Source organism: Bos mutus, chromosome 7 (assembly GCF_027580195.1).
Source record: "Bos mutus isolate GX-2022 chromosome 7, NWIPB_WYAK_1.1, whole genome shotgun sequence".
Taxonomy (NCBI): domain Eukaryota; kingdom Metazoa; phylum Chordata; class Mammalia; order Artiodactyla; family Bovidae; genus Bos; species Bos mutus.
The window spans coordinates 54,364,183-54,376,894 of NC_091623.1; the positions used below are offsets into that span (position 1 = coordinate 54,364,183).

The 12,712-nt window shown below is 44.9% G+C and overlaps 1 protein-coding gene across 5 annotated transcripts in view; it reads right to left on the reverse strand.

The window, feature by feature from the left end:
- Window positions 1–12,712, reverse strand: part of LOC106700887 (zinc finger protein 177) — a 31,196-nt gene that overhangs the window by 13,175 nt on the left and 5,309 nt on the right. For 4 of the 5 annotated variants that reach the window (XM_070373631.1, XM_070373629.1, XM_070373628.1 and 1 more), the window contains 6 exons: window positions 12,511–12,601; window positions 7,978–8,066; window positions 7,240–7,366; window positions 5,717–5,800; window positions 4,486–4,568; window positions 3,658–3,754 (listed from right to left, as the gene is read on the reverse strand). In XM_070373631.1, the coding sequence (XP_070229732.1) occupies window positions 3,658–3,754; window positions 4,486–4,568; window positions 5,717–5,800; window positions 7,240–7,366; window positions 7,978–8,010 (424 nt within the window). In that variant the 5' untranslated portion in view covers window positions 8,011–8,066; window positions 12,511–12,601. Of the gene's footprint in view, window positions 1–3,657; window positions 3,755–4,485; window positions 4,569–5,716; window positions 5,801–7,239; window positions 7,444–7,977; window positions 8,067–12,510; window positions 12,602–12,712 lie in introns of all 5 variants that reach the window. The other variant, XM_070373632.1, reaches the window with a different exon arrangement.

Here is a 12,712-nt window from a genome sequence, read left to right on the forward strand (position 1 = left end):
AGTTCACTGGGTTCTCCCCACCAGCCCAGGCAAAAATGGACCTACTCTATGTTTCTATGGCTTCTCTGCCTAATCTGGATATGTCACATAAATGGGATAGTACAGTCTGTGGTGCTTTGTGACTGGTTTCATTCACTGAGCATGTTTGGCGAGGTTCATTCCTTTCTGTGACTTCCCTGGTGGTCAAGTGGTTAAGACACCAAGCTTCCACTGCACAAGTTCTATCCCCAGCTGGGGAACTAAGATCCCACATGCTGCATGGCACAGTTAAAAAATTGAAAGAAAAAAAAAAAAACTTAATTTATTTGTATGGCCAAATAATATTTCATTGTATAGTTAACTATATTTTATTAATCCATTCTCCAATTCCCCAAAGGGAAATTTGGGGTTTTCTCTTTCTGGCTATCGTGACACATGTTATGAACACTTGTGCACAAGTCTTTGAACAGCTTTTGATTTCTCTTGGGGGTCAAGTAGTTTTCTGTTACGACCAACACCACTTTAGGGTCCCACCAACAATGTGTGTTCTCTGAACTTTGGAAGCAGCATTTCCTAGTTCCCCTTTTCCCTCAAGATTACATTTGTCCATCGAAATTAATTTTTTTTAATATTTTTAACTTTTGGCCAGGCCTCTCAGCTTGTGGGATCTTAGTTCCCCAACCAGGGACTGAACGCGGAAACACTGCAGTGAAAGCGCCAAGTCCTAACGACTGGACCATCAGGAAATTCCCAGTTTCTTACATATTGAGGATCCAGTGTCCACACTTCAAAGTTCTGCATGTGTTTTGTTTTTTTAATAATAAATAAGCCAATAAGGTTCAGTGCTTTTTGAAAGCACGAGTCTCCTTTTCCTCTTTCTTAATACAACTTCTGCCTTAAAATAAGGATAAGCCCGCCTGGCTTCTGTTTTTGTATAGTTTTGATGGTGCACAGCCACACCTGTTTATTTATGTATTTTCTGTGACCACTTTTGTGCCACATGGTAGAGCTGAGTAGTTGTAACAGAGATCATCTGGCCCACCAAATCAAAAATATTTAATAGCTCCCCATTTACCAAAAAAGTTTGCAGACCTCTGTCTTAAAGTGTAGGTTTAGAAATATGCACAAAATACAAAGAGTTAAACTAGTGTGTGTGCAGGGGGACTTACCCTGATGGTCCAGGGATTAAGACTCTGTGCTCCCTATGCAGGCAGCCTGGGTTTGATCCCTGGCTGGGGAACCTGATCACACGTATCACAACGAAGACTTGGCACGGCCAAATAAATAAATTTAAATATACAATTTTTTAAAACCCTATTGTTTTGAAGGGCTGAGAAAGAAATACATCAGACGGGCCTAAGCTAGAACAGTAAATCTGCCCTGCAAATTAACCCCCAACGCAACTGCTTTAAGGTGTTTAGAGTCGTGTGCAAAGCTCTTGATTAGGGCATTGAGAATGATATCACGTCGTGTGATGCGGGCATGTGTGATGAGGCACATCACACATGCTTCTAGGCTGTCTGCTCAGGTTACACTGCCAGGCTTAAAGTCATGTTGTTTTTTGAGGGTTTTTGTTGTTTTTTGCCGCTAGGCAGCTTGCGGGATCTTAAGTTCCTCAAATAGGGATAGAACATGCACCTCCTGCAGTAAAGCATGGAGTCCTACCCACTGGAAACTTCCACCAGGGAATTTTTTTTTCCCTGTCAAATTGCTTTTATTATGGAACACAAAAGCATTTTCGTTTCCACAGTTTACAGCTTTCTTAATGATGGGCAAAATCAATGTTATTCTTTCTGGGAAGATGGTAATGTTTTATATCCTAATTCAGGTGGTGATTATAGGGGTTTACACACTGGTCAAATTTCATCAACCTGTACATTTAAAATGGTGCATTTTACATGCAAGGTAAGTTTTCAGACAGAATTATAAAATTAAACATCATTCTCCAGAGAGAGATTCAAAGAAACAGCTGTCTGCATGAAAAATACATTTAAAGATTTCTTTTCTTGGTCTTGGAAATAGGGGAACAGAGATGTTTAAAAAACTGTCGTTCAACTGTTAGCACAAAATTCCATTTCCTGGAGTTCATCTCCCAAGTTTGAACAGAAATTATGTTCGACTTAGCGACTGAACAACAAAACCTGACACCATAAATAAAAATCAACAATGGATAGGAAAACATCTTAGAAGACATTTTAGAAGGGTATTTTAGGAACATTTTAGAAGACAAGAATCTAAATATATTCTCATAATTAGTAGAGTGTATTCTATATAATAAAATAATAATGTGACTACACATTATTGTCCCAACACAAATCAGCCAAAGACCACCAGGGACAAAACTTATAGTCTGACAAAGTTGGATTTACCAACTTGTTACAGAGGAAACGACATACCTGAGGAACCACCAGGTGTCCCACCAAACCACGGAAGACATAGGGATATTAGAAGATTGGGGGGAAGGAAAGAGTTTGGATGAAATTCAAGTGAAGTAGTATTTTGATAGGCTTAAAAAGTAAAGTGACACTGAGTTAAAACAGGTGTAACAGATATATCAGATGACACTTAGAACTAAACCAAAGTTTTAAAAACCTTAGCTCAAAACCCATGTGCAAGTTCAACTGGTGGCTCAGTGGTGAAGACTCTACCTGCCAATGCAGGAGACGCAGGTTTGATTCCTGAGTCAGGAAGATCCCCTGGAGATAGCAATCCACTCCAGTATTTTTGCCTGGAAAACCCCATGAACAGAGGAGCCTGGAGGGCTACAGTCCTAGGGTGGCAAAGAGTCAGACACAGCTTCAGGACTGAGCACACACACATGTAATGTAGCCAAATGGGGTATTTAGCAGGATATCTATGGCCTTAACTGCTTAAATTCAAAAACACAGACTGAAAATTAATGAGCTAGATTTCCAGCTTCAAGATAGGACCTAATAAAAGCAAACCCACATTCTTCACGTTTATATGTTTTCTCTGCCACTCTGAATTTCCTTGTGCAGTAGTTTAAGCCCCAGCAGGATTCCCCCCATACCAAAGCTATTCACAGTTGCTCTCCTGTGGGATCGATGAGCCTTTCTCTGCTTCCACTCCCAGACTTGTCTTCAGTGTGCATCCTCACGTGTTTCCTACGTGATGAATGACTGGAAAGCTTCCGACACTGCTACATCTTCCCTCTTGCATGTAGCCTCTTGTGGGCAGTTGCCTTAGAGCTCTTATGGAAGGCTTTTCTGCAGTCACTGAATGGGTAGGGCTTCTCCCCAGTATGGGTTCTCATGTGTGCCATCAGAAAGAACTTTCTGCTAGAGGTTTTGCCACAGTCACTGCACTGGTGGCATTTCTCCCGTGTGTACTCTCTTATGCACTGTCAGGTCACTGCTCCTGCCGAAGGCCTTCCCACAGTCACTGCATTCATACAGCTTCTCCCAAGTGTGCATCCTCTTGGGTACAGCAAGGCTCGAGGTAGAGCTGAAGATCTGTCCACACTAGCTACACTTAGACAGAGTTCCTCTCCAGGATGAGTTAACACGTTCGGCCCGAGAAAGGAGTTGCAACTGAAAGCCTTCCCACACTGAGAACATTTGTAGGTTTTCTCACCAGCATGTGATCGCACGTGGACCCCAAGGAAGGAAGGATAACTAAATACTTCCCCACATTATTTACATTCATCACGTTTCACACCTGTGTAATTCCTCTTAGTAGTCAGGTCAGGATTTCTTCTGATGGCTTTTCCACACAGACTGTGTTCACGGGACTTCTTTCTAGGTTGAGTTGGTACCTGTCAATGAAGAGATAAGCAGTAACTAAAGGCTTTCTTACTTTCATTGCACTCATGGGAATTCTCCCCCATAGGAAGTATGTGGTGTAAAGAAATCAAATTCCTACCTTAGAAATTGCTACCATTTTCAGAGCACGTGCACTGCTTCTGCCCTGTCTGAGTTCAAATTGAGTAGACATAATGAAGTGAAAGTGTTTAGTCACACGGTCGGGTCCAGCTCTTTGTGACCCCATGGACTGTAGCCCTGCCAGGCTCCTCTGTCCATGGAATTCTCCAGGCAAGAATACTGGAGTGGGAGCCATTCCCTTCTCCAGGGGATGTTCCCAACCCAGGTCCTGAACCTGGGTCACCTGCACTGCAGGCAGATTCTTTACCATCTGAGCCACCAGGTAAATACAGGGAATGCTCTACCATAAGGCTCCATCATGGCTGCATTCATAAGACTTCTTATGTACTGACTTTTTTTTTCTGATAGTTTTGTAAAACAAAAATTCAATTCTAAGTCATATATACAGACCTGCTTACTTGTGGGATCTATCTCTCTATGAATCACTACTGAAATCAGTTTAGGATACTACCCAAATTCATGGCACCCTAGACTCTCTACTGAGACATGACTTATCTTAGGTGAAGGCTACTGGCCCCTCGTGTCTCCCCAGGTTGTGCTGCTTGTCTGTCTCATGGCAATTTCCTCCTGCAGAGAACCAGCAATGAGCCCTCATGAGCCTTACCCCTTTCCTGCCAGTAAATGGTTTTTCCCACACTTTATTCCTCTCAGCCGTGGTCTCTTTGGTTTTAAGCTGAGAATTCTGGTCTGAAATGATCAGAAGAAAAAAGGTTTAAGTTCATGGAGAAATAAATGGTTAGATAACATAAAATAACAAACAGAGGCCCATGGAGTTTTTCTTTCATATACTGACTCTTCTCAGTCAATGTGACAGGGAAGAATACACCAGCAGTTAAAGACAGACTTAGGATTTCAGCAAGGTAGAGAATTTGACAAGCATGCAAACAAGGGGTGAAAATGGCAAGTGACGGGCCAGGGAACAGTTCTGTTAAGAATGAGACAACTGCTAATAGTCTAAAAGAGGGCAAATACACTTTGAGGACAGTGGGAAAATGGGAAAATAGCACACCTGGGAATGTTCTGGAAAGAGGAAGCAGTACTCAGTACTCTGTAATGGCCTATATGGGAAAAGGACTTAAGAAAGAATGGATATATGTGTATGCATAACTAGTGCATAACTAGTTAGGTACTGCTGAATACCTAAAACTAACAGCATTGTAAGTCAACTATACTCCAATAAAAATGAATTTTAAAAAAAGAGAAAGCAGGACAGAGCTTATTCTTAGAGCAAAAGTGGTAGAAACAGCAAGAATTATGTTCAAATCTTATAATAACCTACAATGGAAAAGAATCAAACAAAAAAAAAGAATATAGATATATACATAAATGTTGTTGTTGTTTAGTCGCTAAGTCATATCCAACTCTTTGCAACCCCATGGACTATGTAGCCCAACAGGCTCCTCTGTCCATGGGATTTCCCAGGCAAGAATACTGGAGTGGGTTGTCATTTCCTTCTCCAGGGGATTTTCCCAACCCAGGGATAGAACTCTACCACTGAGCCCCCAGGGATACCCTGTATACATATATATTAATACACATATGGCTGGTGGGCTAAGTCCATGGGTCACAAAGAGGTGGCCATGATTTAGCGACTAAAACAACATGTATGTATGACCGAATCACTCTGCTGTATATCTGAAATGTATCCAACATTGTAAATCAGCTATACTTCAATTTAAAAAAAAAAAAGTGGGAGAGAAAAGAGAGAAGGGAAGGAGAGGAAGGAAAGCAGAAGTTTCTAGAGGAAATTCACCCCAAGTGGCTAGACACAATTTCTCAGACAAAAATGACCTTTGAGAAACTCTATAAAGGGGCTCCTTTTCCCCAGGGCTCACCTGCACAGGTGTCTTGGAGAAGTCTCCTCTTCCGTGTTCTCAGCTCCTCCTGGGTGAGCAGGCGGGGTTTGCGGAGATGATACCCTGGCACGTGGGGAAATACACATGAGGTGGGGGGTGTGCAGGGTCGGCACGGAAACTCCGCCCAGAGTAGGGCCAACAGTTTCAGCATGTGTGGCCCCAAGAGCAGTAACATAATGATGGTTGTTGTTCAGTCACTCAATCATGTCCCACTCCTTGTGACCCCATGGGTTGTTGCCCATCAGGCTTCTCTGTCCATGGGATTTCCCAAGCAGGAATAGTGGAGTGGGTTGCCATTTCCTTCTCTGGGGATCTTCCCAGACCAGGATCAAACCTACATCTCCTGCACTGGCAGGTGGATTCTTCACCACTGAGGTACCTGGGAAGCCCAACATAATAACCCAAGACCCAAAACTCTGTCTCACATCATGCCCTCCAGGGATCAGGGATCCTCAGACCCAAGCTCAGAGACACACAGAAGGGGCATGAAAGCTTCCGATCATGAAGAAAATCAGGTTGATATAATGAATAAATCTTCACTCTCAAAAGGAAGACAGGAGACTAGGGGCTAGTGACTGCAGCCCAGGCACTAGCCACCTGCTTCTGCAAGTCAAGTTGTATTGGAACACAGCCCTGACTATTTGTTTATATGCTATCTGCGGTGGCTTTGGCACCATAGTGACAGCATTCAGCAGTTGCAACAGAGACCCAGGGTCCACTTAGCTGAAAATATTTACTCCCTGGCCGCTTAACAAAAAGAGTGCTCACCCCCATTCTACACAGTCAATTTTTTTTTTTTTTTTGGCTATGCTGCAAAGCTTGCAGGAGCTTAGTTCCCCAACCAAGGATCAAACCTTTTCCCCTTCCAGAGGAGAAGTGTTGAGCCCTAATCACTGGACTGCCAGCGAAGTCCCTACAATATCACTTCTTAAGGATGGACCACATGCTCCTCCCAAGAGCAAGAATAGTTCCTGCAACACAGCAGGTGCTTGAGAAACGTTTGCAGCAAAAACCTATAAATGGCACTTCCCTGGTGGTACAGTGGATAAGAAGCCACCTGCCAACACATGGGACATGGGTTTGATCCCTGCTCCAGGAAGATTCTACATGCTGAGGGGCAACTAAGCCTGTGCGCTACAACTACTGAGTCCTTGCACCCTAGAGCCTGTGCTCTGCAACAAGAGACGCCACCACAATGAGAAGCCTGTGAACTGCAATGAAGAGTAGCCCCCACTCGCTGAAACTAGAGAAAACCCACACGTAGCAACAAAGACCCAGTGCAGCCAAAAAAATAAAATAAATAAATAATTTTTAAAAATAATAAATCTGCTTAAAAAAAAAAAACAAAAACTATGAATGACACCCTGCCCATTGTGTACGTGTGGGGGGGTGTTGCTCCAGGACCTTACTTCAGACATGTAAACTCCCAGACGTGTAAGCTACCACTGATAGCTCTGAAAAACAAAATCGACTAACGAAGAGAGGTGGCCAACCACACTCACCCACAGAAGTCAGGTTCCTGTAGTTCTCCAGCATCACGTCTTGGTACAGAATTTTTTGAGCAGGGGCCAGCTGGGCCCACTCCTCCTGGGAGAAGTCCACTGACACTTCCTCGAAGGTTACTGGGTCCTGAAACATCACAGGCTCATCTCCATCAGTGTCCCATGAGGCCAGGGCATCAGGAAGATGGAGCCAGATGACTGAGGCTTGGGAAGTTCAGACAGAAAGGTGAACTTGACCTCAGCAGCCCCATGTAGCCCCATCGATATGTTAATTCTTCAACACACACTTGAACTCCTCTCCAGCTAGTCTGTGAACCCATCCTGCCTGGGTCCCCTCAGTCAGGTAACACCCAGCCCTGAGCTCCCCAAGGTCCTGGAAGAATACTTGGTAAATGAATGAGTTAAAGCAACTATACTCCAATATAAATTATTTTTAAATAAACAAATGGTGACAAATTTTAATTTTTTTTTTAATTTAGATAAATGAATGAGTGATGTTCCCAAGAGTTCCTGAGACAAAGTGGTCTCATAGATTTTCTTGGTTTTCTGTCACAGCCCAGAAGTGACTATACTGAGAAAAGTTCATAAATACTGAGGCAATGCCAGCATTCTCTGGGAAGCTCCTTCACCACCATTAGAGGAAGAGTAGGGACAAGTCCCAGTGGGATTTGAGGCTCCAGGCCACCCACCCTCAAGGAAGGGAGATGCCATGTTGGATGGAAGGGGATTTCCAGTTACCTCTGACCAGGCTGTTGGCAGCTCTGCAGCCATTGCTTCCTCCTCCACGTTCCCCTGCTGGTGACAGGTGGGATCCTGAGCAGGTACAGCTGGAGGACAAGGGAGATGCTGTGAGAAACAGGCCAAGCCTAGATTCCACTCCACCCAAGCCTGGACACTGCTTCACATGACCCTGAATGAAGCAAAGGCAAGCCCGCCCACCTGCCTTCAGGCAGGTTTCCTAAAAGGCCAGGGAGGCCCTGTCTCTCTCACAATTAGAAAAGAGGCCTGTGGACCTTGCCACCCAGGGGAAGCTTAGTAATCTCCCGTGACTATTGTGGGTAATCAAGTTTCAGAACAGTTTTGCAAGTCGATTGTCCAAGTTTATAAAGCAAAAACAAGGAGGGGAATGCCCTGGCAATCCAGTGGCTAGGACTCCAGGCTTTTACTGCCAAGGGCCCAGGTTGAATCCCTGGTGGGGGAACTAAGATCCCACAAGCCACTTGGCAAGGGGGAAAAAAAAGAAAGAAAAAGGAACAGGATGTCCCTGGTAGTCCAGGGGTTAAGACCCTGTACTCCCAGTGCAGGGGGCCAGGGTTCTATCCTTGGTAAGGCACAGCCAAAAAAAAAAAAAAAGATGGGAGGGAGGGGGGAAGGAAGGAAGCAAGAATAATACAATATTATCCCCCAAATATCCAAAACCCTAAAAAGCACTGATCCTGGAACGCAGGGGCTCCTGGGGCTCCACTCTCACCTCGTCCTGGCCTTTGGAAGCCCTGGAGGAAGAGGGTCTCAAAATACTGGCCAGGGCACGAACTAGCTCTGGGAGGGGGCTCAAGGGGGAAGAAAGCCCGTGTGGGAGTGGCTGGAGCTTGGTGACTGGAGTGTCTAGGGAGGAAAACTGAAGGAGCAGAGGGACCAGGAGCTGAGTCAAGACAGGGCAAAGGATGGACTATCTTGGTAGTCCAGTGGTTAAGAGTCCTCCTGCCAACACAGGGGACACGGGTTTGATCTCTGGTCCAGGAAGATTCCACATGCTGCAGGGCAACTAAGCCCACGCTCCACAACAAGAGAAGCCACGGCAATGAGATGCCCATGCAACGTAACAGAGTAGCCACCCCGCGACCCCGCCCCACCACCCACCCCCAACTAGAGAAATGCACCCGCAGCAACAGAGACCCAGTGCAGCCAAAAGTAAATAAATAATAATAAAAGGCCAGGGCAAAGGGACATGTGGATTTATACCCCATGACCAGCTTAGCAGAAGAATTAGGCACCAAGAGTGTTCTGTTCCTGTTTTTATTTTTTTAAGATCATATTTACTGCTGTTCACAGGACAGAACTGGGGAGGGCAGAAATAGAAGCAGTGGGCTGGTAAGCAGCAGTGGCAGGGCCCAGAACGCCTTGGCAGAGGCCAGGAGCAGCAGACTATTCTAAGTCATTAGTATGGTATATGTATCAGAGGAAAGACCAAAGGATTTGCTAGGGAATTCAACTGGGGTAGAAGCGGAGCTGTGGGAGACCTTCAGCCAACGGGAGAAGGTAAAGAAACCAAGGAAGGACCACTGGATCCTTTATATTCACAATGTTGAACTTTTGGAGGTGGGGAAGGGAGGAAGGCACAGCTTGCAGGATCTTAGTTCCTCGACCAGAGATTGAACCTGGGCCCCAGCAGTGAAAGCGCTGAGTCCTAACCACTGAACAACCAGAGAATTCCCAACAACTGAACTTTATACCTGAGCCCTGTGATCCTAGAAAACAGTGATGGGTAAGAACCGCCCCTCCAACCCTTTGTGCCCTGAAATGAAACACCCTTCCCCATACAACTCAGGTAGACCCAAGGATGACCCCTCTGTTTACCTAGGACAAGGCCAGGCAGAGGCTATCCGAATTCCCAATATCTGTCTTGTGAATGAGTAGCTGAACTGTCTGTCCCGCTTGAACAGCCTGGACAAAACTTTACCAAGCTTCAGTCAGGCTTCTCCCCACCCCCCAACCCCCAAGTCTCCTGGGTCATTGAACTTTGACCCACCTGTGAACCTGGAAACCAGCTGTCCGCCCTAACAAACTACCCTACCACCCCACCAGTCATCCCACTTCTCAGCCTTGTTTATTCTTTTTCCTATCAAAGAAAGCCTGACCTGGGATTTCCCTGGCAGCCCTGTGGTTAAGACTCCAAACTTCCAATGCAGGGGGCACAAGTTCAATCCCTGTTTGGGAACGAAAATCCCATATGCTGCATTGTGCAGCCAAAAAGAAAAAAAGAGCCTGACCCTAGGATGGGAGGTTTCAGCCTACAGCAAGCCTCTCCTTACAATATTAGCACACTGGCTAAGAGATGACCACTACTTGAGAGGGAAAGATGGAGGAGAAGCAAGTTTGTTCAAGGTGAGGTTTGGCAGAGGCAAAAATATATGTATTTTGTATAACATGTGAAAATTAATATGTATATATCATATATACTTTACACACACATATGCATAGTGTATTTTACAGATTTAACAAATAGCATATTTTCCCATCAAATTTAAAAGGGTTATCCCAGGTGGCACAGTGGTAAAGAATCCAGAGATGCAAGAGACTTGGGTTCAGTCTCTGGGTTGGGAAGATCCCCTGGAGAAGGTAATGGCAACCCACTCCAAGGTTCTTGCCTGAAGAATCCCATGGACAGGGGAGCCTGGCAGGCTACAGTCTGTGGGGTCGCAGAGTCAGACACAACTGAGCATACACACTACACACACATTCCAGAAAGCTCAGGCACTAGTGAACTTGGGAGGACAGAGGGTGAGGGGCGTTTATTCACTCTGACTATGCTCTCCCCACTCCTTGGCAAAAGAGGAGGGGGCTGTTGTCAGCTGGAGGTTTCAGGAAGGTAAAGGAAATTTCCTCTTGGGGCAGGGCCACCCCTACAAGGCAGACTCCCTCAGAGAGAGGTTTGATACAGCAGAGGGGATTTTTTTTGTTGTTTTTTGTTTTTGCAAGAGGGATATCAAGGCCTATTCTCAGGCTTGTGGGAGTGACAGGGGTTGGAGAGAATAATTTCAAAATGTGGTAGACCAGCAGGCTGAGAGAGGGCTTCAGGGGATGTCTCTTTTTGAGGGAAGTGGGAGAGGGCCTATGCTAGTTCTAAGTTATAGCATGTGGGGTCTAGTTCCCTGACCAGGGATCAAACCCGGACCCCCTGGGTTGGAAGCATGGAGTCTTAGCCATTGGACCACCAGGGAAGTGCCCCAGGGATGTCTTATCTGGGCTCCAGGTTCAGGCAGCCACCTGCCCTCAGTACCCAGTAGAAAAAATTCTTTGCCACAGATGACAAAGATGACCAGGGGCCCGTGGTAGTTGGGACTGTGCTGGGGATAATTCGAATTTATGTGTATAAAAATTTTAAATATCCCCATGCCTTCAACTAGCAACTTGCAGGAATGTAGCTAAGAGAAACCTTGGCAACTGTGCAGATATAGACAGATAAATAGATGTGTGTGTGTATTCAAGCTTGTTTACTATTGTACAAACTGTTTATAATGGGTAAAAACTGGAACAAACCAAAATATCCATTAGAGTATAGCAAGGGGCTAAAGAATGACCAGATATTTGTATGTGGGATATGATTACGGCCTTTAAAACCAAAAAACTGACATAGATCTTGAAGTATTCAATACGTTTACATAATCTATAATATATGTATATGCTCAGTGGCTCAGCCACGTCCAATTCCTTGGACCCCAAGGACTATAGCCCACCAGGCTCCTCTGTCCATGGAATTCTCCAGACAGGAATACTGGAGTGGGTTGCCATTCCCTCCTCCAGGGGACCTTCCCAATCCAGGGATCAAACCCAAGTCTCCTGCATTGCAAACCTGCAACTCCTGCACTGCAGGTGTATTCTTTACCACTGGGAAGCTTATAAAATATATGTACGTGTTAAAAATGACTGTGAGGAAAAAGCCTTCAATGAATACTTCTCCAAAGAAAATACATAAATGGCCAGTAAGCACACAAAAAGATGCTTGACATCACTAATCATTAGGGAAATGCAAACATGAACCATATTGAGGGACTTTCCTGGCAATCCGGTGGTTAAGACTCCACGCTTCCAGAGGGCCTGGGTTGGATTCCAGGTCAGGGAACTAAGATCCCACAGGCTGGTGGGGCAAAAAAATAAATAAATTACGAGACATCACTTCATACACAGTAGGATGGCTCTTATCAAAAGAAAAAAAACTAACAATTGTTGAAGAGAATGTGGACAAACTGGAACACTTATGCATTGCTGGTAGGAGTGTGAAATGTGCAGCTACTGTTGAAAAGTGTAACGGTTCCTCAAAAACCGAATTACAGAACTACCTTAACACAGACCCAGCAATTCGAGTTTTTCCATTCTTTTGGATCTGTATACCCAGCAATAGTATACACATCCAAAAGAACTGAAAACAGAGACTCACACAGATATGTGCACATGAATATTCATAGCTGCATCATTCACAATAGAGGAAAGGTAGAAAAAGCCCTCATGTCCATCAACAGATGAATGGATAAGCAACATGTGTATACTTACAATTGAATATTATTCAGCCTTGTGTGTTAGTCGCTCAGTCGTGTCCAGTTCTTTGTGACCCCATGGACTGTAGCCCGCCAGGCTTTTCTGTCTGTGGAATATGAAAAGTAAAAGTCGCTCAGTCGTGCCCAACTCTTTGCAACCCCATGGAATTCTCTAGGCCAGAATACTGGGGTAGGAACCTCTTCCCTTCTCCAGGGTG